Raw genomic sequence first — 26,453 nt, 5'->3', positions numbered from 1 at the left:
GCACATGGCCCCGCCCCGGAGGGTGGAAGCTCCACCCCTGGCACGCGGCCCCGCCCTGGAGGGTTGAAGCTCCACCCCCGGCTTCAGCCCCCCAGTCGCCTGAGGGACAGCAACCTGGCCCCCGGCTCAAAAAGGTTGCCTACCCCTGCCTTAGCTGGAACAGCCTAAGACATAAGATGAGCACATGGTTCTACCTCCTTTGTGCAAAATGTTATCAGCCATAGCACTACTCATTAAGAGCATAAGCTTTAACAATATAGATTCATTTACATGCTAATAAACAGAGTGACTCAAGCAAGGAGAAGGCCTCTGGTCACTCAGCAGACCTCTAATGCTTACATGCATTGAGAATCTTTGGTAAAAATATCTCATATGAGGTGATAGATATATTGGATTAAGGTGACCAACCAAGCTCCACTTTAGTGGCAAAGGGTTATGTTCCTGTTATAAAACACAGGGAACCTCAGTCAGCTAGCCTCAGGAGAGGTGGCTCCCCTTGCATTCCCTTCTTTCATAGGAGAGATGTCTGTTAAATGGAAGAAACTAAAAAATACAGTTGCTTCCATGAGATTCTTGTCAATTCTTATCAAAAACAAACAAACAGCCTCCTCTCCATGGGGAAGAGACCCCCCCCCTTCTTCCATGAGTGTTTTAAAACAATATAGTCAGGTTTTTCTGTTAAGGGGTTGCTTCAAATCTCATTCAGACATCCTACAGAGCCCTGAGGAGTCTGCCACAAAGATCACAATTACCTCTTACCTTGTCTAGATAGTTACGTTTTAAATAAGAATGCCTGCTGATGGGCCTGCCATTCAACTGCTTCCTGCCTTGGATAGGCCTATTGTAACAAGGTCTATCATGCAAATGATGAGTTGGGCTCAAGGCCATGAAGGTTCATGCTGCCAATCTCTTTCTTTTAGTGGTCTCAGGGTGCTACAAGATTCCTTTGCATACTGTTGGGCATGCTTTGATTGTGATTTCCTGCATGGCAGGGGGCTGGACTTGATGGCCCTTGTGGTCTCATCCAACTCCTTGATTCTATGATTTTATCATTATAAGGTTAGCTGCTGGGTGGGTGAGTGTCTTATCCCTGACTGGGTTTTCATGCCAAGGTCTGGCCCAAACAACACCATTGTCCACTGCCTTCTGAGGCTGGGAAAATGGACTTCCTAGTGCCTATGCCTTGTTTTCTGCTAGCACATGTGCTAAGATTTAATATACCATACAGTTCCATATAGAGACTTACACCAGCCACCTATATGCCCACAGCTTGTGATATATATATTCCAAAAACTCCTAAAAACCTAACTGTGATTTTACTATTTTATACAGGAGACTCCATTTTACTATGCCATTATATTTTATGTGACTTGAGCTTCCATGGATTTGGTATCCATGCAAAGTCCTGAATCCAACTCCAGTACATATCGAGGGCCCACTATACTATTTAAAATTTAGGTTTGTGTTCCTTTGACAGATCCTTTTTGTGGAGAAAATTCTCTCCTCGAAATTCGATACCAGAGGGCTATCCTTGCCAAGCCCCCTGTTCCCATTTCATGACTCCTTAATCAGCAGTTCATTCAGCCGTGAGACCCCTCAGCCTTCATACAGGTTCGTGATAGCCTGCTACATGGAGTTGGGGTGATTTTTGAAGCCTCTAGACAAGTTCATCCTCAGATGAAATCAGACTTAATTCTGACCACAGGCCCTGTTAACACAGAGTGCATCCACGTTTCTGCATCGACTCACCAATGTCTGTGAGGTAAAGTTAATCCAGTGTCTCCCTTGCCTAACCATGGACTTAGTCTTATTTTACACAGGTTCACAGATGTTCCAGTAAAGAACTGCACATTGTTTTGAAATATTAGTTGGAGGTCAGACATTAACATTCCTCTTTCAGAGTGGTAAGTCTTAATTGCTACACGTGAAATCACCTTAATATCACCTTCATTGCTATAACCAGTTGACAAGGTGATCAGTGATAGGCTGGAAGCTGCCATAGGTCCAGATTAGATAAGGTTCTATTCTGATTGATCACATCATCCACCATAATCCACCTTTTAGACAAGTTCTCATTGACTGCTTCAGGTTTTCAGTGGCTGATGTGCTATAGTCCATCCAAGATGGCATTAAAAAGGGACCAAGACCCAACATGGTTATAAGGCAGGTGTCTGCCATCACGTCGGTTCTGCTCCATATGAGAGCAGCTAGAATGGCGGCCATCCGCACATTAAGAGGCTGTTGAGGGGAGTTTCCAACAGGGCCAGCCCACCAGACATCGTTTTCCATCTTGAGACATGAACACGGTCTTAAAGGCTCTGACGGTTGGGCTGATCCCTTTTGGGCGGTCTGTAATGGGCCATAGTTAGACTTTCTTCTGTCTTTCCCCTCCCCCAAGTTCTTTATCAGCCTCTACATAGCCATGTTGGGAGTGTTACAGGGGCAAGGGGAGTCCTGTGGGAAATAGTTGGGGCAATATGGGATGTTTCTGGGTGGAAATCTATGCTCCATCTGCCAGGATCTCTGACATTACTGTGCTTGTTTGGGGCTCAACTCAGAAACCTCCAAAATCCTAGGGCCTTTTGGGGTCATAAAACCAAAAGTAATTTCCAAGCTCTGGTTCTGGGGTAGTAGCAGCAATTAACAAACTGAAATACTAATGCATATTGGGGGGGGGGGGGGGGGGAGAAAATGTTTATTTTTTCCTAGAGTGTGCACTGAGGCAATGTAACTTTCTGTTGCAGTTACACTACCAAATGACTATCTCCTTTGTTCCTCCATAAGATGAAGGAGAAAGGTTTCACTGGCCCTATACAGACAGGCCAAAATAAAGCTGCTTCAGGTCACTTTGGAGGTGTGCTGTTTACATAATGCATGCGTCCTAAGAGTCCCGAAGCTGCACCAAAGCTGTGCACCAGTCTTTAGGACTGGATCATGGCTTTGGTGTGGCTTCCGGGCTCTTAGTATGCATGCATAATTTAAACAGAATACCTCCAAAGTAACCCGAAGCAGCTTTATTTTGGCCTGTCTGTATGGGGCCACTGTCTGCCATTTATGAGTCGCTTCCATAGGTCTGTTTTTAGTAACAAGAATTTATTGTCCTTTCAAAATCCTTTTCAGAAAGGATTCCAAATTAAAGCATAAATTCAGACACTCAAGCCAAGTATGCTAGTAACAAAGGCAGGACAAGTTTCACACCATCATCCACATTTGTTGGCTTCCTTCACTTCTAACTAGTGTTGGGGTAATCTTATCAACTTTACTTTCTTCTGAATTTGGATTTTTTTAAAAAAAGCTCATTATTTTGGAAATAGGAAGACATTTGCAATGTTTGCCAAATTCCTACTTCCAATATGCGATACCCACAAAATCAGTCTGAAGTGCTCCTTTGTATTATTTTTGTGTGGAAAAGGATTGGGCATACTTTGTACATATCATGAGACGGTAATAACTTGGTAAATTGGAAGGCAGTATAAAAACACAGCTGGAAGTATGCAAGACCAGAGCAGGGCAGTTGATGATCAGGAATCTTGGAGGTCTCATTCTTGGGGTTTCCGTAAATTGACCAAAACCAATGGATTCAAATTACAATGTAGGAGATACAGTATAGATTGACTATATATTAGGACAAACTATGTAACACATTGGATTGTTGTTCCTACCGGACAGTAAAAACAGTGGAACAACTAGCTCAGAAAGTGGTAGACTCACCTATGTTGAGAATTCAGTATTATTTTTTTAAATTATAGCCATTTTTCATGGCTATGTTAACTGTGGATCCCTTCCTGCACTGGATTAGACTATATTACTCTTGGGATCCCTTGCAGATCTCAATAGCTAATGTTTAAATATCAAGAACTCACTCATGTGGAGGGATATTCAAACATTGGAGCTGCTGACCATGTAGCTTGGTTCTCCAATTAATCTTTACTACTTATTGCTGCACAATTTCCATCATTTTGAAATAAAGTGCAGTATAAAATACCTGCTATTTTTATCATATTTAGATCATTACATGTGTGAGGTGTTTGGGTTGAAACTCAGCTCCAAGGTATTCAGTCTCTGAAGCAGTACAGACAAAGAGCAGAAGGGGACACTGTCTGACAAAGACTATTCTTCCTAGTTAGTAGTTCTGTGGGACAGGTCTACATTATTCGTTTTATCATCACAACTATTCAAGGGGGACCTGCCACATCTCTGTCAAGACACTGTAAAACAGAACAAACTCCCAGAATTCCATAGCATTGAGCCATGGCAATTACAGTGTCAAACAGGATTATTTCTAGTGTATGGATGTAGTCTGTATGGCTGAAACAGAAGTGGTGTACTATGGCCCTTTGGATGAGGTTGCATCATCCATTTACTATGCTAGTTTGAGCCAGTGGAAGTTAAGAGTCCAACAATATATGGAGAGACACAAGTTCCCCACCCCTGAAGTATCATTAACAGATGTTTTGCCAATAGCAGGGCATAGGGAGTACCTCTAAAGAGATGCTATGAAACCTAGGCATTCAGTATAGACTGTTGTTCCTTCCTGGAAGACCCTTTAAAATATTTCTCCCACACACCTTTTCATTACAGTAAATATATGTGAGTCCTCATCAGAACTGCCAGATACAATTTTCTTCTGAATCTTTCCCAGTATGCCAAGTTCTCTGTGCTTATAGCTGAACCCCAAGACAGAAAGGCAGAGACTGCTACATGCTTGGCAAAGGAACGCATGTTCCAATTGGGTTTTATGTTTACTTTCACATTAACTGTGGTTCACCACCAGCAAAAACAAAAAAAGGGTAGGCTGCTTCACAATGGTATTTCTTAGAGAGAAATTATAATGGGAGTTACTGGTTCATTTCAAGGGCTCAGTTAAATGATGAATGGCAAGAATTTGATACCATCTTTACATGTAATCCTGGAACTTGGCTCAATTTTTCAAGATCAAAAGGAAGACTGAAACATAAGGTTTCTTTCAGCTGCTAACAGATCATGGCCTGGTAATAAATATTTACCAGCTTCTGTCCTACTCCTTCCCCGTCACCCATTTTCCTGTGTAGATAGATTTAGCCAGTAGTTAAGCTAGGAAAACAGAAACAATGGCAACTGAATAAGAGCAGGGTCTTTTACTCTCTTAAGACACTTCACAGAAGTGATTGCTGATGGATCAGTACGGGCTCGATTTGCAGTAGAATTTTCACTATTTATTATCTAAAAATCAGGTTCACTGTAAACTACAAAAAGAATAGCCATCTTTAAATATAAATATGATCCCGTCATAGTTAAAAGTGTTTTTTCTTAGTTGTGGAGAAACAAAAAAGAACTAGCCACAAGCATGTTGAACAGTGCCCTAAACAATGCTAATAGTTTGTGGACATACATGACACATTTGCATCTGGCTCATAAGTATCCATACACTTTCTGTAGCATACATTTTTCAGTTGTAGCCTTCCCCCACCCTCCCTCCATTTGATGTTAGCATATTGTAAATCTCACCTTTTCAGCAAGACAGGACTGGAAACTCACATCACATTGTTTCATACCCACTCCCCCAATATACACAAAAATGCAATACTGATCACCAACAATACTCCCAGCTTTCACAACCAGAGAGACACCACAGCACATAATTTCTGGAAGTGTTTACTCCATGGCTGCTCACTAGCTGAGGAAGACCAGCGTTATCCTGGTATGAAAAGAGTCAAATTTAAAGAACGTGAAAAAGAATGGCTGATTGTGGAGGTTGGGGAAGAATAGAAAAGTGAAAGAAAGCAATCACATTTCCTGTGATTATTGAAATGCTGCAGCCTGAGCTTGCCATGCTGAACAGAACAGGGAAAGAAGACACTAGAAAGCATTTTAGTTTCTCTAGTCTAGAATATCTTCTGTACATAATACATGAGCCCTTGATAGATCCTCAATTCTTTTAGCATTGAGACAGTGAGATAAGCAACTGGGATGGGGGAAGTCTGCCATTTCTTATAGAACTTACTCAGGTTGACTGTTTACCACCTTCCTTGTCAAAAAACAGGCTTCTTTTAAGACTGGTCAGACTAACCCATCCCACCTTTTAGTTTTGTTCTTTATTAAACTAGATTAACCTCTGTTGAACACTCTGTCTCCTTCAACTATTGCAAAACAGCAAGAGTTGCTTGAAACAGTGTAGGGTCCTATCCTCACTATCTTCTGTAAAGAAGCCCCCAATTTATGTAATTTCACTTACAGCTACTTCTGTACAACCAGTTTGATAATAAAGGGATGTGAATTGAGGCTTGAGATAGGACTGTGAAGTATCCAGGCTTGAGCAGGCTTCGATTAAAACCAGCTACCATGTTTAATTATCAAAATGTTGAGTTGTTGTTTTAAGTCAGAAGGTATAAAGTCATTCACTATTGAAATATAAAGGACAAAAAGAAAGGCAACTCAAGACTTTGGTCCAGACTAGATGAAGAAAACCTTGCACATGTTAGTGTTACACAAGTCAGGAAGATAGGAAAAAGAAGAAATAGACAAGGGGAGCACAAAGAGTAATAGATCCAACCCTGAATGTAATGTGACCCCCAGTCCCCTTCATACATCAATATCCAGATACTGTTAAAAGCCCTAAAAATCCTCAATATGTGATCTTCATATAGTAAGAACAAATACACACCTTGATAAGGGGACAGAGCAAGGTTTCTGCTGCTAGAAATAGTAAGACATCTTTTTTTCCCCATCAAGAGGCAGAAATACTCATGGAATCTAATCAGAGGGATCTGCTTTTTCTCCCCCCAATTCCCTGCCACTTAAAGGCTAGAACACTTTATCAACACACTCATTGCCAGAACAGCACCAAAAAGTAATGATACAGAAATCTGGTCTCCAACCAATCCTCCTGCATGCATTGCGATGGGCAACTGCCATTACTAGACAATTAAGCTATCACTATTTTTCTGTTGACTTCTCAAGCATCACCTGAGTTGCCTCCTTCAAAGATTCATTTCCTGGAGATTAAGTTGGTTTGTTTGCTGATGGAGCAGGTTTTCATCATACAAGGCACACCACCATTTGAAAGAGAAGCACACCCATTAAGTCAGTGATTCTGAGGGCATATGTGAAGATACAGTTGTCCTCCACCCAATCTTGGTATAAAATACTAAAATTGTTAGATAGTAAAAATTCAGACATTCTTCCACAGGGATTAGCATTTGTTTTGTTCCCAGCTGCACTTTGCCTGTTTCTGGGACCTCCATACTAACTTCATTCTTTCAGAAAAAGGAGACAAAGTTCCAGTAAGGGGCTAGAAAAAGTTAAAAGCATTCCAGCTCTGCCATGGACCAGTAGGCTGCTGGATAGTAGCTTTCTATCAGTACTGTTTTAGCACATAACCCCTAATTTAAGACTGGCAGGTCTGCTACTTTAAGAGTTTTGTTTAGCCACTCCATTAAAAAAAAATCCCACCATTATGTCAAACAAGTGAATGCCCTGTATGCTGCAGACTAAAGCTCCAGAGACAACAATGCAGGAAGAAACTGGAGAAGAAAACACACACACACACATCCAAGACTTCGTGCCCACTGTGCTCCCACTTTCTGCACTGAACATCCTGCCACCAGAACTGGTTCAAAGGCTGCCCAGGGAGTGATCCACAATTGGCAGGAGACTCTTTACACTCTGATTTGGTAACCATTCAGATCTGGCATGGCTTTGGGCTCTGTAGGTTTCTTCTCTCCAGATGGTCTAATAAAATGGGAAAAAAATAGAAAACATAGGTGAGAGGGAGCATCCTTATTGAAGACCCGTCTCTTAAGAGGAGGTCCTCAGTATGGGGAGGCATTTCCTCCTTTCTTTCAATATCATACACAGTGATATCAAACTTAGGTTGCCCTTATAGGCCTCTCCTAGGCTTCTGGTTGGTCTCTGGGGAACAGAATGCTGATCTACATAGATCTTTAGTCTGATCCAGAATGACCCTTTTTAATCTTCTTATAATGCTGGTGTGGATCTGAGGCCAACTAACCATCGTAAGTGCTCTTCAAAGAAAAGTTCTCGATAGAACCCAGAGAGAGGTCCACCCCTAAGTCTAGACTGGAGTTACAATCATAATTGCCTGTTAGGCCAACATCAGTCCCTTTCCTGACTCCCAATACCTGTTTCTCACTTTGTGTCAGGCCTTAGGAAAGGCTGGAAGCAGAGCCAAAATTTCCCAACATCTGAGTTTCCTCACAACCCACTATTAAGATGGACATGCTGAAGTTATTCTCTCACACAGCAGAAGGAAGGCTTTGCTGACTTCCATGACTGGTGGGTGGGGGGAGCCATAATCCATATGCAACATTTAAGCTTAAATCCTATTTTTAATTTTAACCAGAATAACCCACTGAATCAATGGACATTTCGAAACTCAACATCTATATAAATTCCAATGATTCAATAGGTTTACTCTAGCTTGGTTTTAGGGAAGAAGCAAGAAAGAGTTGTGTACTCAAAAGATGCAAGCATAAGCATGTAACATATGCTGCAAAGACCAAACTATGCACTGTATATAAATGCTTAAATTAACGTATGTGGGGGGCAAAAATCCCACATAAAAACTGTTCATCTGTGCAGAACAAATGGCTTTGTGTGCTCACCGCCTCTCTGTCCGACTGTTCCGACGATGTGGACTGGATTGGCTTCGCTGTGGGGATGATACATCCTTTTTCCTATCCTTGGTGGGTGATGGTGGCCCTGTTCCTTTGCTGATCTAGAAGGAAGGAGAAGGAAAATGACAGTGAACCGTGCAAGTCATTTGCTGCTGGGGAAAAATGCAGTAAGAAAGGAGGAAGATATGAGTATTAGAATGCAGTAAGTAGGAAGGATGTCACAAGCACTAGTACCTAGCATCTGTACAGCTATTTTAGAATGTTCACAACATTACACAAATACATTACATATCTGTCTTTACAAGAAACCTGTAATGTACACCAGAATTATTTCCATATTACAGGGTTAGGGGATTAAGGTTAAGCACATCTAAGGCTACTGAGCAAGCATAGTTAAGGAGCAGATGAGAGAAGGTGAAATGTGATTTCATCAAGCAATATCTTGGTTCACATTCCTGATCATTTTGCTCCCCTCCCTCCTTCCAACTGTCATCTTCTGGCCTGGGAGGGAGTGAAAGGACAGGCCAAACACCATCGGGCCCGGCCTCGATTAAGAAAAAGAGCCCTCCCTTCAGTCCATCTGCCTTGGTCCAGGCCTCAGAGGGAGAGAAGAATGCTGGACCTGATCCCCTTCTCCCCCATTCCCTTCTCCTTTTGTGTCATGTCTTTTTAGATTGTAAGCCTGAGGGCAGGGAACTGTCTGTTATCCTCTGTTGTAAACCGCCCGGATTACCAGTGATTGGGCGGCATATAAATAAATCCTATTATTATTATTAGCTCTGATGAATGCTGGATGTTTTCTATCACAGTGTATTTACTTATTTGCATCACACACTGTTCAAATTTCTTCCCACACTAGCAGTTGGGTGGAACTAAGATGATGTTGGAAGTTCCTGGTAACTCCATGATTCTGCTTCCCATACTTACATATGCATAGATCCCAGTGAGATAGATCTATAGAAGCAAGATGCTTCTAGTGCTTCTACTCTGGTAAAATACAATATATACATGCAAAAACCCAAATCTAAGATGTGGACCAATGGAGGATTCCTGACTGATTCCTCCTGACACAGCAGTCTCTTTTAGGACTTCGTAATGGAGGACAGAAAATAAATTTCACAATTGCACATCTGAAAATGCCAGCCACAAATGCTGGCAAAATGTCAGGAAGTGAACTCTTCTAGAACATGGCCACATAGCCCGAAAAACCCACAAAAAACTATGGATGCCGGCCATGAAAGCCTTTGACTTCGCACATGGAAATAAATGGATTGGGCCAGACAATTGGGAGCATTTGGCTTTAAGGAAGGGTCAGGGGGCATGTAACTTTCCAGATATCCCGAAAAACCCACCAAAAACAACAACTATTTCCAGATAGTGCTGGACTGCACTTTCATGTTCCCTCTTTCTTTGCTACATTAGCCATTACTAATGGGGACTGCAGTCTAAAAACACCTGGGTGACCCCATGCTCCTTATCTGTGGTTTGAGGCTTAAGAAGCTTGAGGGAGATCATGCAGCCTGGAGATCACACACAGTCCTCCCAAAATGATTTTTGCAGCTTCTGGGCTTCTTCCATGGTAAAAGTCATGTGTATGAAATGCCACTCTGGAATGGAATTTTGAAAGCATGCAGGAGTGCTGGTTCATCTTTTCAATGAGTAAAAAATCCTTTGTGCATCTTTTATAGAGATGGACTTTTAGCCATTTCTGGTTTCACCCCCCCCCCCCCAAGTGGGTCTCAGAGATGTGAATCTGGCCTGCAGATTACTAGACCTTGTCTACCCCTGCTGTAAGCACACAAGATCTCTCGGCTCCTCCAGCTATCTCACCTTTAGTCTCAAGTCACGGGAATGCCTCTCCAGCTCCTTGCGAAATTCCTCATGGCCCAGCTTCTCCACATCCAAGATGGAGTGCTTCCACTCAATCTGCTCTACACTGTGTGGATCATGAGACACATACTGGCCAAGTTTCACCTTTTTCAGGGTGTGCCAGCAGTGCCGATATGCCTCCTCATAGTCAAAGATAAGTTCACTCAGGGTGCGGAAGGTTGGTGCCTTGTACATGAGATCCTCACGCCGACTAATGCCCAGTGCCCCATAGCGCCCCCCAAAGTTCACCCCCAGCACAATATGGCGGAAGTAGTTCCCTGAGAAGTAGGTTTTGAAGCTGATGGGAAAACGCTCCAGTGTTGGCATGTTGTTGGTGAGGTAACTGTTAATGGCAAAGTATTTAGGAAATTTGTAATGAAGCAAAGATGAACTTAATAAACGCTTCTCTATATCTCCCAGAATATCTTAGCCTGGTTATTTAGATTCAGATTTTAGGTCTAGGTAGATCTAGATACTGCATGACATTTACTTCACCTGAAGCTGCAAGTCAGCAAACAAAAACTTAGACAGGGACTTTCCTGTCTAAGTAGCTACATTTAATCGTGTATTTGGCAGTGATCTTGAGCATCAAATTCTCATTTGCTACAAGGCCATTGGGTTCTCTACACCAGTCTTAGGGGTATAGCTTGTTGGAATCTGCCAGTCAGCTTTTTCTCTGGCTCCATCTATGTAATATACTTCCTTGCATAAACAGCTCTCTATAGCCGTGCCTTCATGGTCTTTTCCTACTTTGCCACTTTCCATCCTTGATGATGGACAGATGGACACACACACTCACTTTGATTATTAATGTATAGCACACAGCCATCTAAATATTTTTTAAGTACCAAATGCTGTTCACTTGTGTTAAATTTGGCATCTTTAAGATACATTTTCTTTTTCTACACATAGTGGGAGAATATGACAACATATTTTCTCAAGAATCTAAAGTAGGAATAAGGCTTTTGCCCACACATGCAATTCCATCATACAAAGTATCAAACAATTCAGAAATCTTCAGCTGACATAGTTTTTGCATTTCATCAATATCAAGCAACTGTGGTTAACAGCTTCAGAACATAGGATATTAAACAAACTTCCCACCATATTTTCATAGCCTGGCTTGTTTTGAAATGGTTAACCATCGTTCCCTTGTTTGGACAAAAACAAAGCAATAATAGTTAACTGAAGATTTCATGGTTAGTTTCCAGTTTATCCAGCTGGAGAAGAAAACCGGATGCATGGAGAAAAGACTAATTTGTATCTCAACTTGATAAGCTATAATTATCCAAAAATGGTCTATGGTCTGGTAGAAACCAAACCAAACCATTCAGACATGGACTCAGATATGCAATTATGGCTGTTCATTTAAGCTTAATCTTAGTGACCCTACATTAAATCATATGAACATAAGATGTTGCCTTATACAGAATCAGACCATGAGTCCATCTAGCTTAGTACTGTCAACTCTTAATGGCAGCAGTTGTCTTTCCTAGAACTACTTGAAGATGCCTCACCCATCTAATTACTGACCAGGCCTAACCATGCTTAGGTTCCAAAATCAAATGAGTTTGGGATGGAATGGTAAAATGGTGGACAGGTTGTGTGGTGACGGGCATGCCACATAGCAGTACCTTTCACAGAGATCTGTTGTTGTGTGCCTTCAAGTCATGTCTGACTTATGGTGACCCTGTCATGGGATTTTCTTGGCAAGGTTGTTCAAAGAGGGTTTGTCATTGCTCTCTTGTGAGGCTGAGAGTGTATGATCTGCCCAAGGTCACCCAGAGGTGACCCCCTAAGGCAGGGGTAGGCAACCTTTTTGAGCCGGGGGCCGGGTTGGTGTCCCTCAGGCGACTGGGGGGCCGAAGCCAGGGGTGGAGCTTCAACCCTCCGGGGCGGGGCCATGTGCGGGGGGTGGAGCTTCCACCCTCCGGGGCGGGGCCGTGTGCCGGGGTGGAGCTTCCACCCTCCGGGGCGGGGCTGCGTGCCGGGGGCGGAGCTTCCACCCTCCGGGGGCCAGGCCTCCCCACCTTTGCTGGCCCCTGACGGGGCCCCAGGCCCCGTCAGAGACCGGCAAAAAAGCTGGTGGTGGCCACCAGCGCTGGAGGGCCCCCTGGAGGGCCCCAGCGACAGCACCGGGCCTCCCAGAGGCCCCCTGCCGTCCCTCAGAGCCCTCCTGGAGGGCCCCAGGGATGGCAAAGGGCCCCCCAGAGGCCCCCTGCCGCCCTCGGAGCCCTCCTGGAGGGCCCCAGGAACTGCGAAGGGTCCCCCAGAGACCCCCTGCCGCCCTTGGAGCCCTCCTGGAGGGCCCCAGGGACGGCAAAGGGCCCCCCAGAGGCCCCCTGCCGCCCTCGGAGCCCTCCTGGAGGGCCCCAGGGACGGCAGCGGGCCTCCCAGAGGCCCACTGCCGCCTTCGGAGCCCTGCTGGAGGGCCCCAGAGACGGTAGCGGGCCTCTCAAAGGCCCGCCGCCGCTGCCGCCGCGGCTGCCCATCGCGGCTTTTCGCCGCTCTGGGCACCGCCATTTTGGGCGGCAAAATGGCGGCGAAGTCTTGCGCGACCTCCCCCATGGTCGCACGAGATTTCGCTGCCATTTTGGGTGAAAAAATGGCGGCGCTCATAGCCCCAGAGGCCGCTCTGGGCGCCGCCATTTTTTCACCTAAAATAGCCGTGAGGTCGCGCGAGACTTCACCGCCATTTTGCCGCCCAAAATGGCGGCGCCCAGAGCGGCGAAACGTTGTGACGGGCGGCCGCCACGGCGGCGGTGGCGGTGGCAACGGGAGGCAGGGGCCGGCCGCCAGGCCTCCGCGGGCCGCATCCGGCCCGCGGGCTGGAGGTTGCCGACCCCTGCCCTAAGCGGTGGCCTGCAACTGCCTCTCTCTTTGCTGGATCTGGGCTGTGGCAATTGCATGATGCAGCCCTGATCTGGCCTTTCCATGGCACAAAAAGGAGCCGCAAAAAAGTGCAGCTTTTCAGTGCTCCTTAGGAGTGCTGCAACGGCGTCCACTATGCAGCGGGGGTGCGGCATCATGCTGGCCTGGGGGCAGTTGGGGCATACATAGTGTGAATGCCATATCCCAACTCCACCCCCGGGCCAACTTTTATTGCCTGTCTGCACTGCCCCCCAATGGGTTTCCATGGCTGAGCAGGGATTTGAACCCTGGTATCTAGAGGTACAGTTCAATGCTCAAACCACCACACCAGACAGCCAGGCCCATATAACCAAATTTGAAGGGTCCTTCTTCAAACCCAGCTCTCACAAATGAGGTCTCTGATGACAATATAGCAGCACAGGCCATCTCCCAAGCCACCCTACCCATAAGGTCTGTGTCTAAGGCCCACTCACACATTTGTAGTAGAGATCTTCCAGGGAAAGGGGTCTGTAACATGCTGGTCATAGTAATCTGCTATTTGAGGCATTTATCATATTTTTCTTAATAGATGGTCTGACTGTGACATCAACTGTAAAGTGGATTGTAAATACTGACAAATCATAGCATGCCATGTGGAACTTCTTTGCGATATGTGCCAGTTTACATGAAGCATTTCATGTAAATCAGTACACAAATGGGCTAATTATCAATATTTCAAGCTCTAGGATAGAACTCGTTTTCAAAGACTTGAAAACTAGTTTATGAGGAAATGGCGCAATATAACATATATATATATATATATATATATATCAATTCTTTCCAGATTTAATAACTGGAATTTACTTTTCAATCACTAATAGGAAAAACTAAAACTACAAGAAATTCAGCACTGCAACTCCACATAAAACAAATGTCCTGCTACCCCAACCCACAATAATCTGGGGCCCTTGCACACAACACAATTATAATGATTCTAATTTAAGTGCCATGATTCCATCCTAGGGGATCCTGGGATTGGCAGTTTAGGGAGGGGTGCTTAGAATTTTCAGACAGCTCTAGTGCCTCACCAAACTACAAACCCCAGAATTCCATAGGATATAGCCAAAGCAAGTGAACTGGAATCATGGCACTACAATTGTGTAGTATGAAAGGGTGTTTCTAGACTATTAGAAGAGGACAAAGTGAAAACATCATGCATAAAAAGATGCTACCACTTTATCTCATGTCTTATGATTGGACAAAGGGGGAGAGAGAGAGAGAAGCAAAATAATGTCTACCCAAATGCATTTTGCTTACAGTGTAACAGCACAGAATAAATTGTTATTTGTTGCTGTGTGTCTTCAAGTCATTTCCAATTTATGGCAATCCTAAAGCAAGCTTATCATGGGGCATTCTTTGGAAATTTCTTCAGAGGGGTGATGCTATTGCCATCCCCTGAAGCTGAGAGTGTGTGACCTGCCCAAGGTCACCCAGTGGATTTCTGTGGCTGAGCGGGGATTTAAATCCTGCTTTCAAGAGACATAGTCCAATGCTCAAACCACTAAGCCACTCTGGCTTTTACAGAATAAATGCTACAGTACTAGAGTTGTAATGTTGACACTATTTTGTTTCAACCAGAATGCACACAGTCTTCTGGGGTGGGTGGGTGGGTGGAAGGATACATTCCAAGGATCACAGCCTCTAGACATTTGATTGGCAGGGCCTCTTTTGTCATTTCTTTGGCCAGATCCATCAGCCTATAGGGTGACAGAAGAGAGAGAATTAAGGCAAAACACCAAACACCATTTAAAAAAAACTTGTGACAAAACAACAGAGAATGAATGGGCTGGGGGAGATGAAATGTGGGAGGGAAAAAATGCCTGGTTACACAAAGAAAGAGGAAGTCAACAGTTAAAAAACAGTTATTCATCACATCCTTCTCCCTCATTCACTGCTGACACCGAATTTCCTTTGAATGAGTCAGAAGCAATCCATCTTCCAAGATGGACAACAACCTCAAAATATATTTGGAATATAGCTGGCTCTCCACATTTGTAGCTTTGACTTTTTGCGGATTTGATTATTCACGGATTTGATTTATATGTCTCTCTAGGAATCTCTAGATCCTCCAGCATAACTCTATGACCAACCTTCACCAGAAGTTGCACTGGAGGACATACAGATTCCTAGAGAGAACCTCCAGCAAATTTTTTCAGCCTCTATTGGATGTTGACCATAGAGTTGCACTCTGGAGGACCTAGAGATTCCTAGAGAGGTGTTTTCCCAGGTTAAAAAAAGTGTTTTATTTGTGTTTTTTCCACTTTTGTGGAGGTCCTGCATCCCTAATCCCAGCAAATGTAGAGGGCTCATTGTAATTTTTTATTACAGACAGAATAATGATGCTCCTCCAATCTGTTTCATGACACCTTATGTCAGAACACCAAGCATAATGTGGTCCTGCAACAAGCCTGCTTCATAGATGACATGTGCAATCAGGAAACGTGTACCTCCATCCACACCTTGGGAACATTACTTATTTTGGACTATAACTCCCAGAATCCTCCAGCCAGTGTGGTAATTGTTAACTGATGTCAAATCAACTTTTACTTATGGCAACTCCGTGAATGAGAGACCTCCAAGTCATCCTATTATCAACAGCCCTGCTCAGGTACTGCAGATTAAAGTGCTGTGGCTTCCTTGACTGAGTCTGTCCATCTGGAATACAATCTTCCTCTTTTCCTACTGCCTTCTACCTTAGCAAGCATTATTATCTTTTCTAGTGAATCATGTCTTCTCATGATATGTTCAAAGTATGACAGTCTCAGTTTAGTCATCTTGGCTTCTAGGAAGAGTTCAGGGTTGATTTACTCTAAGACCCATTTATTTGCCTTTTTAGCAGTACACAATAGCTGTAGAACTCTTCTCCAGCATCATATTTTAAATGAGTTGATAATTGGATAATTCTCTTTAGTATTCAATGATATATCTATAGTAGCTAGGGAATTCAGAGACTGTAGCCCAAATAAGGCGTTTACCTAAGCTCTGCCTCCATCTATATTTACTATATTAGAAAGACATCAATAACAACCAAGTTTGCAGAGATGTCAGACAATATGGGTTCAGATCCCTAAGCTGATATTTCACCAGCTGTTAGGTATAGTGTTGCTGGTGCTGTGTAATTTCCTGAACACTTGGAAGAAAATCACATTCTTTTAATTGAGCAAGAAGTCATAGCTCTGAGCAGCTGCATCGGAGCTCCACACTGGAGTTTAGCCTTTGTGTTGAGCTTCCTCAGGGAAGTCAGACATTGGCCAGACTAGGGTGCAGCCTAAACCTGTGGCCAAATTCAGAAGGGGAAGAGCCTGTTGAGAAAGTAACATTAAAAAAATAGACAAGAAAAGAAAAAGAGGAGAGTTAGTGAGAAAAAGAGGTCTAGAGCAACGGAACTCACCCAGTCAAAGGCCTGCTTTTCTTAATTTCAAAGAACTGTGTCCCAGTATGATTGTATCTGGGATTAAGGAGTTAAGACCCACACAGTTTGGGAAAGCATGGTTGCCTGTAAGCAGGAGATTTCACTCCCTCCACCCCCGAGGTTGGTGCCTTTTAGCTCAGGTCTATGATATCAAAGAAATCAGTCGCTACACTGACAAGACAAAACAAAGAACCGGCAGCATAAAAAGACATTGAAAGTGAAATGGTGCTCTTAGGACCACATTAGAGGAGGCTCTGAATGTGTCATCAAAAAACAAGTCAAGATTTGAGTGTGTATGTTCAGTTTAATAGCAATTGCAACCCTCATTTGCATCAGGACTGCACTGCAAGGGAAAATGTACTTTCCATTAGAGCTGTAGTCCTTAAAAATTATTTTCCCAAACTCTGGATTTCACTGTTTCCTCTGCAGCTGTGATTGTTAGAAAAATCCTCCCTCCCTGCCTCTGTTAGTGCTAACTGCAGTTATAGGCACCAACAGCTGGCATCTAAGAAAGCCAAGTGCACTGAACAACTAAATGCTAAGCCAGTTATCCTAAGCAAAGTTAGCCAGGACCTTTCCTACTGTCCCTGAACTTCCTAAATGAATCATGATGTGTTAACAAGCAAAATGTTTTTTGAAAACTGTATTCCTGGTAACAGAGACAGGGCAGCTTGCAATGTACTTTTACTTGCTTACATAGAAGATGTCAGGATGCCAAGAGAACAAATGAAAGGAAACTAGTAGGGCAGCAAAACCACAGGCAGCAAGAAACAGCAGTTTCCTCAGAGAGGGAGTTTTATTTGTCAGTTGGGCTAGAGTATCAAGCAGTCAGAAATTTTCTCAAGTAAGGGAAGCTGCCTTGTTTCTTTTTTCATTCCTAGTCAATATGGCAAAATATTGAAAGGATACTGAAGTTCCCTGATGTAGCGCTGTATGGCTTCCAGGCGCTCAGGAATAAGAGTGGACGGCTGGAGCGTAGGCACACTCGGTATAGGAATCTGTATATGGGAGGGAGAGCAAGCAGGAAAGATATGAGATCACCAAAAAGACATCAGCTTACACACAAGCGACCACACCCAGGCTCAGCACCGAAGGCACAAGAGATCATCACCCCACATAATTATATGAAACAGCTCATTTTTATTGCTGGTCATCTAAGGCTAGTCATCTGCAGAGAGAAGGAGTGACAGAAAGAAAGAAAAGAGTCAATTTACTCTTCCATTTTTAGATAGTTCAGTAGGAAGTCTGATAATTTCAGAAACTCTTGAGAAGAGAAGAGAAGAGAAGAGAAGAGAAGAGAAGAGAAGAGAAGAGAAGAGCACTGATAGACAGGACATGTTGTGAAAGTAGAAAGAGTAAGCTACTTCACAAGGTTATTGTGAAATCAAGTACAGCTGAAGCACATTTTGGATTTTTAAGAAGTGGCTTGTCCATGGTGACAGTAAGTGTCAAAAAGAAAGAAAGAAAGAAAGAAAGAAAGAAAGAAAGAAAGAAAGATGGTTAAAAATTTCCAGATTTTTTTTTAAAAAAAACAATTTCCCCAAAGTCTGCAAATTTTTTTTCAGTGAGAAAGAAATAACCTTACAAAAAACAACTACTAAATATGGCTGGAAGGGGAAATTAATAGATTTATCTACCCTTTGCAACAAGTAGATGTGTGAAAAGCACTGGAGTTCCTTGTAAGTAAATAACCTGTTTGCTAGCCAACAGTGCACAAGTCCTACTTATTACTACCAACTTCTGTAGAAGGCATTAGAGCATTTTCATAATAGAATCATAGAGATGGAAGAGATTTCAAGGGCCATCCATCCCAATCCCCTTCCATGGTGGAACACAGTATCAAAGCATTTCTGACAGCTGGCCACCCAGCCGCTGTTTAATAAAAGGAAACTCCACCACACTCTGAGGGAGTGAACTCCTCTGTCAAACAGCTCTTACAGTTAGGAAGTTGTTCCTAATGTAGAAATAGAATGTTTCTTCCTGTAGCTTGAACCCATTGCTCAGGTCCTATTTTCTGGAGCTATAGAAGACAAATTTGTTCTATGTTCAGTATGACATCCCTTCAAATATTTAAACAGGGTATCATCTCACCTCTTAACCTTCTCTTTTCCAGCTAAACATACCCAGCTTAATAATAATAAATAAATAAATAAAATTTTTATTTATACCCCGCCCTTCCAAACGATCAGGGCGGCTTACAAAGGCAGCAAAGTGCAAACATCATACAAAGTTAAAAACAGCCAAAACCATAAACATAACAACAATCCTTAAAAACAATAAAAAGCCCCTTAGCCCAACCTCACGGCCACGAGAGAGGAGGGAGGCCCATAGGATATTTAGTCGGGGAATGCCTGATTAAATAGGAAGGTTTTAAGACCCTTCCTGAATTGGGCCAGGGTGGTAGATGAGCGGAGCTCCATGGGCAGCATATTCCAAAGGGCTGGGGCAGCTGTGGAAAAGGATCTTCTGGCAGTAACAGCCAACCTGGCCCCAGGCACCTTCAGGAGTTGCTGCCCAGATGTTCTGAGGGTGCGAGGCGGAATGTACGGGGAGAGGCGGTCCTTCAGGAAACCTGGGCCCAAGCCATTTAGGGCTTTATAGGTAATAACCAACGCCTTATATTGAGCTCGGAAGCGGATGGGCAGCCAATGGAGATCTTTAAGCACAGGTGTTATATGGCTGGTCCTGGGGACACCAGTGACCAGCCGCGCTGCCATGTTCTGCACCATTTGCAGCTTCCGAGTTTGGTATAAGGGTTGCCCCATGTAGAGTACATTGCTTCCTAGGTCACTCCTCATAGGACATGGCTTCCAAACCCTTCACCATTTTAGTCACCCTCTGGACACACCCCAGCTAGTCAACATCTTTTTTGAATTGTGTGCCCAGAAATGGACACAGTTTTCCAGGTGAGGCCTGACCAAAGCAGAATAGAGTACTATCACTTCCTTCGATCTAGACCAGGGGTCAGCAACCTCTGGCCGGCCCCTGCCTGCCCCTGCTGCCGCTGCCACCGATTCCGGCTTTTTGCCACTCCCGGGCGCCGCCATTTTGTTTTTCAAAATGGCAGCGAAGTCTCTCATGACCTTCCCCGAGGTCACGCGAGACTTCACCGCCATTTTGAAAAACAAAATGGCGGCGGCCTAGAGGCAAAGTCTTGCGCAACCACAAGAAAGGTCGCGCGAGACTTCGCCGCCATTGGCGGCAGCCTCTGGGAGGCCCGCTGTGGCTGCCGGAGCCCTCGAACAGGGCTCCGACAGTGGCAGCGGGCCTCTGGGAGGCCCGTTGCCTTCGCTGGGGCCCTCCAAGAGGGCTCTGGCGGCCGCAGCAGGCCTCTGGGAAGCCTGTTATCATCGCTGGGGCCCTCCAAGAGGCCCGCTGCTGCCGCCGGAGCCCTTCTGGAGGGCCCCAGCGATGGCAAAAGGGCTGGCAAAGAGGAGGAGGCCTCCAGCGCTGGTGGCCCCTGCCGGCTTTTTTGCCAGAGGAGGCCTCCAGCACTGGCGGCCCCCTCCGGCTTTTTTGCTGGCCTCTGACGGGGCCTGGGGCCCCGTCAGGGGCCGGCAAAGAGGGGGAGGCCTCCAGCACTGGCGGCCCCCGCTGGCTTTTTTGCCGGCCTCTGACGGGGCCTGGGGCCCTATCAGGGGCCGGCAAAGAGGAGGAGGCCTGGCCCCCGGAGGGTGGAAGCTCCGTCCCTGGCATGCAGCCTCGCCCCTGGAGGGTGGAAGCTCCACCCCTGGCACGCGGCCCCGCCCCTGGAGAGTGGAAGCTCCACCCCCCGGCTTCGGTCCCTGGCTCAAAACCCGGCCCCCGGCTCAAAAAGGTTGCCTACCCCTGATCTAGACACTATACTTCTATTGATGCAGCCTAGGATTGAATTGGACTTTTTAGCTGACACATCACACTGTTGACTCAAGTTCAATTTGTGGTCTACTAGGACTCCTAGATCGCGTTCACATATACTGTTTCAAGCCAGGTGTCCCCCATCCTATAACTGTGCATTTCATTTTTTTCCTGCCTAAGTCTAGTACCTAACATTTCTCTCTGCTGAAATTCATTTTGTTAGTTTTGGCCTAGCTTTCTAATCTATTAAGATCATTTCAAATTTTGATCCTGTCCTCTGTGGTATCAAAATTCAAAATGACCCTAATAGATTCATTCATCCATTCCTAGCACTGTTGAATGTTGAACTATTCAAGAACTTATGTTGTGTCTGCAGCCAACACCTGCTAAATCACTTTGGGTCTGATTATACACAAGCACAGGGACTAGCTCTTAGGTAAAGACAAGAAAAGGAATATGATAGCAGATCTATGCAACTTTTAACAGCTATTCATTAGTCCAGTAAGGATGTATGCAGAAAACAAAAGAGCTGGAACATACTTCCAAAACAAATGGAGATGCAGGCACTTAATGTGTTTTGAATGCTCTCAGGAGAACAGTAATGGAACTGTACAGAAGAGAAGAACCTGGGAAATTCCAGAAAGTTTGGTTTGAAATATCAATAACAGATTGCTCGAGGTAAGGAACTAAATGACACATCACAATAGAAGCAGAAGCAACTGACATTTAAAGAAAAACATGATGTCCAAATGTTTCTAGCCAACTGGGTTTGTGTGTGTGGACTACTGGCCCTATCTCTGCTGCAGTTATATATCAGACCTTGGAAAAGTCACTCTTCTACTGCAGCTACCAGAAAGTAGCTGGGGGATTCTGGAATTAGATAAATAACCCTTCTCTCACTTGTTCTTTTGTCTTCTGGAAAAAGTAGGGGTTCTTGCTGTTTTTCTTCCTCATGTGTTGTACTACTGGGGCAAATGCAATAGTCCCAGACAATGTAATGTAATGTAAACCACTTAAAGTGTGGAGCATTCTCTTACTGTAACTAGGCCCTCACTTAAGCAATTAGACTGATGAACAATTTGGTATACACAAACCTGGGCCTGGAGCCCAGACTGAGCTAAGGTTTCCTGCATATTCAGGTCTTCAGTAATTCCCTTAGAGAAAAGAGGGGACAGGGTTCTGTTCCTCTTATCTCTGAAGTAACTGAAAAGCTATATTAATTGTTTTGTTGGGATATTGCCCTACTGTCATTTTTTTCTACTCAAAATATATCAAAGCCCAAGATTTAATTGATCTGAGCAACTGCTAAAAGGAAACACACACACACGTGTGTGTGTATTTTCTCTGTGATTGTTCCTGGCTCTATTATTCCTTTCTAAAGGGAGTTTGGACAATTAGACTGCTTTGACTATGTAGCAATCCCAGCATGATCAAAAAGAGACCCTCTGGACTTCTGCAGTCCTCAAGCTGATAACACTCACTCCCCAAAGTCTTTCAATTTTTTTAAATGCTGAAGAGGACTTTGGGTTAAGTGCGAACTGGCAATGAGTGTTCATTACAGGTTATCAGCACAGAGCATACATAACAGAAGGGTGTGATTCTTAGAGCACTACTTGGAAAGCTTACTGTTTTGGCCTGGTTGAGGGCTCCTGGGAGATGTAGTCCAAAAAGTAACTTGCCCAAACTTGCTTTAGGGAAGCCCTGACAGAGATAGTTCTTTGAGAAATCACACAACAGAAGATTTGCAAGTATGGCTCTGTTATTCAGACATTCTCAGAGGCAGAACAGAGAACATCACTTTCAACCACTTCCACACAGCTTTTACAATGCAGACATAACCTCAGTTATAAATCTATACATGAACTCTTGACACTCAACTAGTTGACTTGCCAGACACCCATATTTGACTCATAGAGCTTGGAACTGGATCTCACCCAGACATGAAACATCTAGAGAACAGAGATTACATCCCAGCTTTAGAACCGTAGAGTTTTGGCAGGTCTAGCATGTTCTCAGCATTCAGATAGCAAAGCACTAAATCCAAAAGCATTGGGGGAAAACAAAGTTTGGCAATAATGCACAAGAACAAAAAATGCAAAACACAAGAGGTGTCTTCATGCCCTCCTGCATGGTTTTAGGTTGCAGTACTAACTCTAAAATGTGCTTCTTTTCACTCCATCCATTCTGCTCACTTGTGTCAGAACAAATTTATCCTTTAGACCCATTCTGGGAAGCTATCCATCTCTCCAAGAACATGGAAAAGAAAAGGGAAGTGCAAGGGAAGATGCAGAAGAACTTTTCCCTAGCTGGTAAAGTGGGATAATCTGGCTATATTCCATCATAGTGAGATTCACTAACAAGCCTTTTATTGGATGCAAAGGCTGGCAGAAAGTGTACTAATATTTATGACTAGCAGGCCTAGGAACTCCAGTGAACTTAGTCACAGCAGACAAGTGCCTGTCCCATGCCTATCTCCAGTGACCAAGTGCCAAATGCCAAGCTGCATCACGGGGTCATCCAACAGTATCAGTGAAGAAGCTGGAACCTGTTCCCAGCATAATAGGCCAATTTGTAATAGAACTCAAGAATGTTTGTGCCCAACCCAGTGAAAAGATAAGAATGCCAGATCACAAAACTGGGGCTTCTAAGTAAAAGGTATACTTAAGAGCAGTTGACGCAATACGGGCAACCTACCAGCTGCCATAAGCAATTCATATACAGTGGCTCTGACCATTGCAGCCACACCTTTATAAGCTTTCTTTTTCAGGGATTAACAATGTTATGGTTAAAATTGTCAGGATCACAGAGGCTGCAAACTGAAAGGTTTGAGGACAACATGTCTGCTTGGTGAAGGCTACATATATAAAGGCTAGCACAGCCAGACAGCTAACAGTTTGCCTTGTACAAGACAACTGTTCACAGGCATCTTAGGCTATATGGAATGGAGTCCACTCTGCTTTGCCATGTTTTTTTTTTTCTATTTAGTAGCTGATTTCCCATCTGTCTTCCCATCCCCAGAGAATTCCCTCCCATTGCCCACTCAGCTAAGCCATCTGGCATTGCTGCTCACCAGACACAAGCAAGATCTTCTTGCACTACATGAACCATTTGGTTTATTCCATTGTGTTTTTGTTGTTGTTTTGTTTTGCAAATGTCTTCAACAAGGCTGCCTCCATGTTTTGCACAATTTATATCGGAAATGGTACAGATATACTATGTTGACTACAAAGCAATATGGATGTGAAGAATTACTTCTTTGTGGAAGAGTCTGCCAGCACCACCCACTGTAATTAGTTCTTTGGTATTTTTATATAGAACAAATCAGTGGTATCTAACAACAGACAAAATGAAACCCTTCCCAAGCATGGGTATACAACTCAGATTTCAGTTTCTTCTGAACAACCTCCTTAAACTGAGAGTCTTGCTCCTCTAGCTGTACTTCACTAAAAGGTTTGATACAAGCTAGCAAGTACAAGTCTTCTGCAACTCAGTTTCCTTACCCTCCTAAACATTTATTTTACTTTATGTATGTTGAACCTAGGAATACTCATATCACAATGTACACAATTTAACCCTGAACATTCTCATAATCATTTTTGCCACAGCCTACTAAGAGAGCCCCTCTTCTTATGTAAAATAACTATTTCCAGTTAAATCTACCACAGGGTTGGCAAATATGTGGATCTCCTGATGCAATTGTACATGACCTTCCACTAACCCCAGCCAGCAACAGCTAATAAAGATGGATGATAGGAACTGTAGTCTATCAACATCTGAAGGGCCACACATCCCCCATCTCTATTTCCTCTTTTCCAACTCACTGTTGTAGAGAAGCCCTTGGTTTGTGTCTTTTGGTGTGTCTACTTTGACTCTTAGAGCCCATCCATTCCTCTCAAGCTAGAAAGACAAGGGGAGAGTTCTTGAAATGCAGCAGGGAGTGACATTCCTTCTAACCAAAACCCCTCTCACCTTGGGTAGGTCAGTGGCTCCCCGAATCCTCAGAGCCACTTTTTCTCCTTCAGGGTGGATCTTGGCCACATGTTTCCACATCCTTTCCCAGGTGGCCTGATTGATGGGAAGCCCTCCTCGGTTCACAAAAAAGGGGACACCACCATCTCTAAGATCTTCATCCCCCTCTTCTTCTTGCTCCTCCTCCCTTTGTGCCACCCCATCTCTGGCTTCCGATCTTCTTGGGGTGGCAGCATTGCTGCTGCCGGCATCCACTTTGCCACCTGGCATCCCTGCATCCATCCAATTTCACCCCTGGTTGCTGCTTTATAGCAGAACAACTCCTCTGCTGCTGGCCAGCTTCTTCAGGTTGCTAGAGACAGAACAACAAGGCAGCTGAAGACATGGCAGTTAAGAGGGCTGAGGCCCTTTAAGACAAGGCAAGACAGACAATTAGGGTGTGGTTTATGCACACAAGACCCCGGAGACAGAGAGGTTGATATTTTAAACTGAGGAATAGGGTTCGATTCCTGGCCCAGCTATGAAACCCACTGGGTGACCTTGGGCAAGTCACAGGCTCTCAGCCTCGGGGGAAGGCAATGGCAAGCCCCCTGTGAAAGCACTTGCCAAGAAAACCCCATGATAGGGTCGCCATAAGTGAGAAACGACTTGAAAGCACACAACAACAGTAACAACACTACCACCACCCAGGAACCTAAGAGAGGACACTGGAAAGGGTTAAGAAATTGAGACTAGGCAGGTCTCCCTCAAGGATGCAGACAGAGAGCATCCTTGAGGATGGAGATCTACACACTCTATAGTATATCTGTAACTAACGTCTTCTGTCGAGGACTGGTGTTGCCAATTGTGTTTTATTTGACACTTTGTCTGTGTATAGGTTTCCCCCCTCACATCATATTTTAATATTGAATTTTCGTCTTTCATAGTATTGAATGTTTTCAGTAACAGTATATCATTAAATCGCGTTTTCAACAATAAAATAAAATGTTTGTATGTTGTCACTGTAAAGCGCCATGTATCTGGATGGAGCTATATAAATCAAAAAGGATGATGACGGGGATAAAAATAATAATAGTCATAGAATCATAGAGTTGGCAGAGACCCAAAGGGCCATCCATCCAGTCCAACCCCCTGCTATTAATGATGGTAATGATGATGATGATGATAGTAGTAGTAGTAAAAGAATCACAGAACCATGAGGCTGGAAGAGACTATAAGGGCCATCCATCCAGTCCAACCCCCTGATGATGATAGTAGTAGTAGTAATAGAACCATCAAGTTGGAAGAGACCACAAGGGCCATCCAGTCTAACCCCCTGCTATTAATAGTAACAACCACCACCTCACTGAGCCCGAAAAGGGGAGGAAAAACCGCACTCACCTAGCAAGGCATGGCCAAGGGTTCAAGCAGCAGCAGCAGCAGCAGCAGGTCCAGGAGAGCATCCCAAGGGCAGGAGGGCGAAAGCAAGGAAGGAAGGAGGGAGGGAAGAGCCAAGCTTGAAGCAGCTCTTCTTTCAGGTGGCTCAGCAGCAGAGCAGGGAGCCAGACAAAAGGGGCTGAAGAAGCAAGGAGCAGCAGAGAGTCTGGGGGGTGGGGAGAGGCGCCCTTTCCCTCTTGCTCCTCCTCCTCTGGGGCTCCCTGCAGCCCTGGCCCTCCTCTGCTGCAAGGCAGGTTTGCTCAGGGAGGGAGTTCCCGAGCCCAGCTGGCAGGAAAGGCGGGAAGCTGCTGCTGCTGCTGCTCTCTGGAGCCCTGAGGTCCTCCTCACTGCAGAGGAGGGCAAGGCACTGCAAAATGTAGGATGGTCAGAGAAAATGGAGGACGGTGGTGGTGGTGGTGGTGGAA

The 26,453-nt window shown here is 44.4% G+C and overlaps 1 protein-coding gene across 1 annotated transcript; it reads right to left on the bottom strand.

Moving 5' to 3' along the window:
- Nucleotides 1-5,173: 5,173 nt before the first annotated feature.
- VASH1 (vasohibin 1) lies at nucleotides 5,174-26,041 on the bottom strand. Its single transcript, XM_089522259.1, has 8 exons — nucleotides 25,993-26,041; nucleotides 24,613-24,964; nucleotides 17,716-17,804; nucleotides 16,786-16,842; nucleotides 15,017-15,091; nucleotides 10,446-10,827; nucleotides 8,604-8,716; nucleotides 5,174-7,710 (listed from the first exon to the last, which is right to left on the bottom strand). Exons 2-8 carry the CDS (start codon nucleotides 24,892-24,894, stop codon nucleotides 7,638-7,640), a joined length of 1,071 nt encoding a protein of 356 aa, XP_089378385.1. The 5' UTR covers nucleotides 24,895-24,964; nucleotides 25,993-26,041; the 3' UTR covers nucleotides 5,174-7,637.
- Nucleotides 26,042-26,453: the final 412 nt, after the last annotated feature.

Source organism: Sceloporus occidentalis, unplaced genomic scaffold, assembly GCF_023333645.1.
Source record: "Sceloporus occidentalis isolate IW3139 unplaced genomic scaffold, rSceOcc1.0.p SCAF_4, whole genome shotgun sequence".
NCBI classification, from domain to species: domain Eukaryota; kingdom Metazoa; phylum Chordata; class Lepidosauria; order Squamata; family Phrynosomatidae; genus Sceloporus; species Sceloporus occidentalis.
The sequence above is the reverse complement of the archived record's forward strand: the minus strand, read 5'-3'. Positions and strand labels throughout refer to the sequence as shown.

Bases quoted from the DNA above. Each gene is read 5' to 3' on its own strand.
- VASH1 (XM_089522259.1), bottom strand. From the start codon at position 24,894: ATGGATGCAGGGATGCCAGGTGGCAAAGTGGATGCCGGCAGCAGCAAT. The intron at 10,828-15,016 runs GTATCCTTCCAC...TGCCATTAACAG, and splicing joins GAGGCTGTGATCCTTGGAAT to TTACCTCACCAACAACATGC. The intron at 7,711-8,603 runs GTGAGCACACAA...CCATTTTATTAG, and splicing joins AACAGTCGGACAGAGAGGCG to ACCATCTGGAGAGAAGAAAC.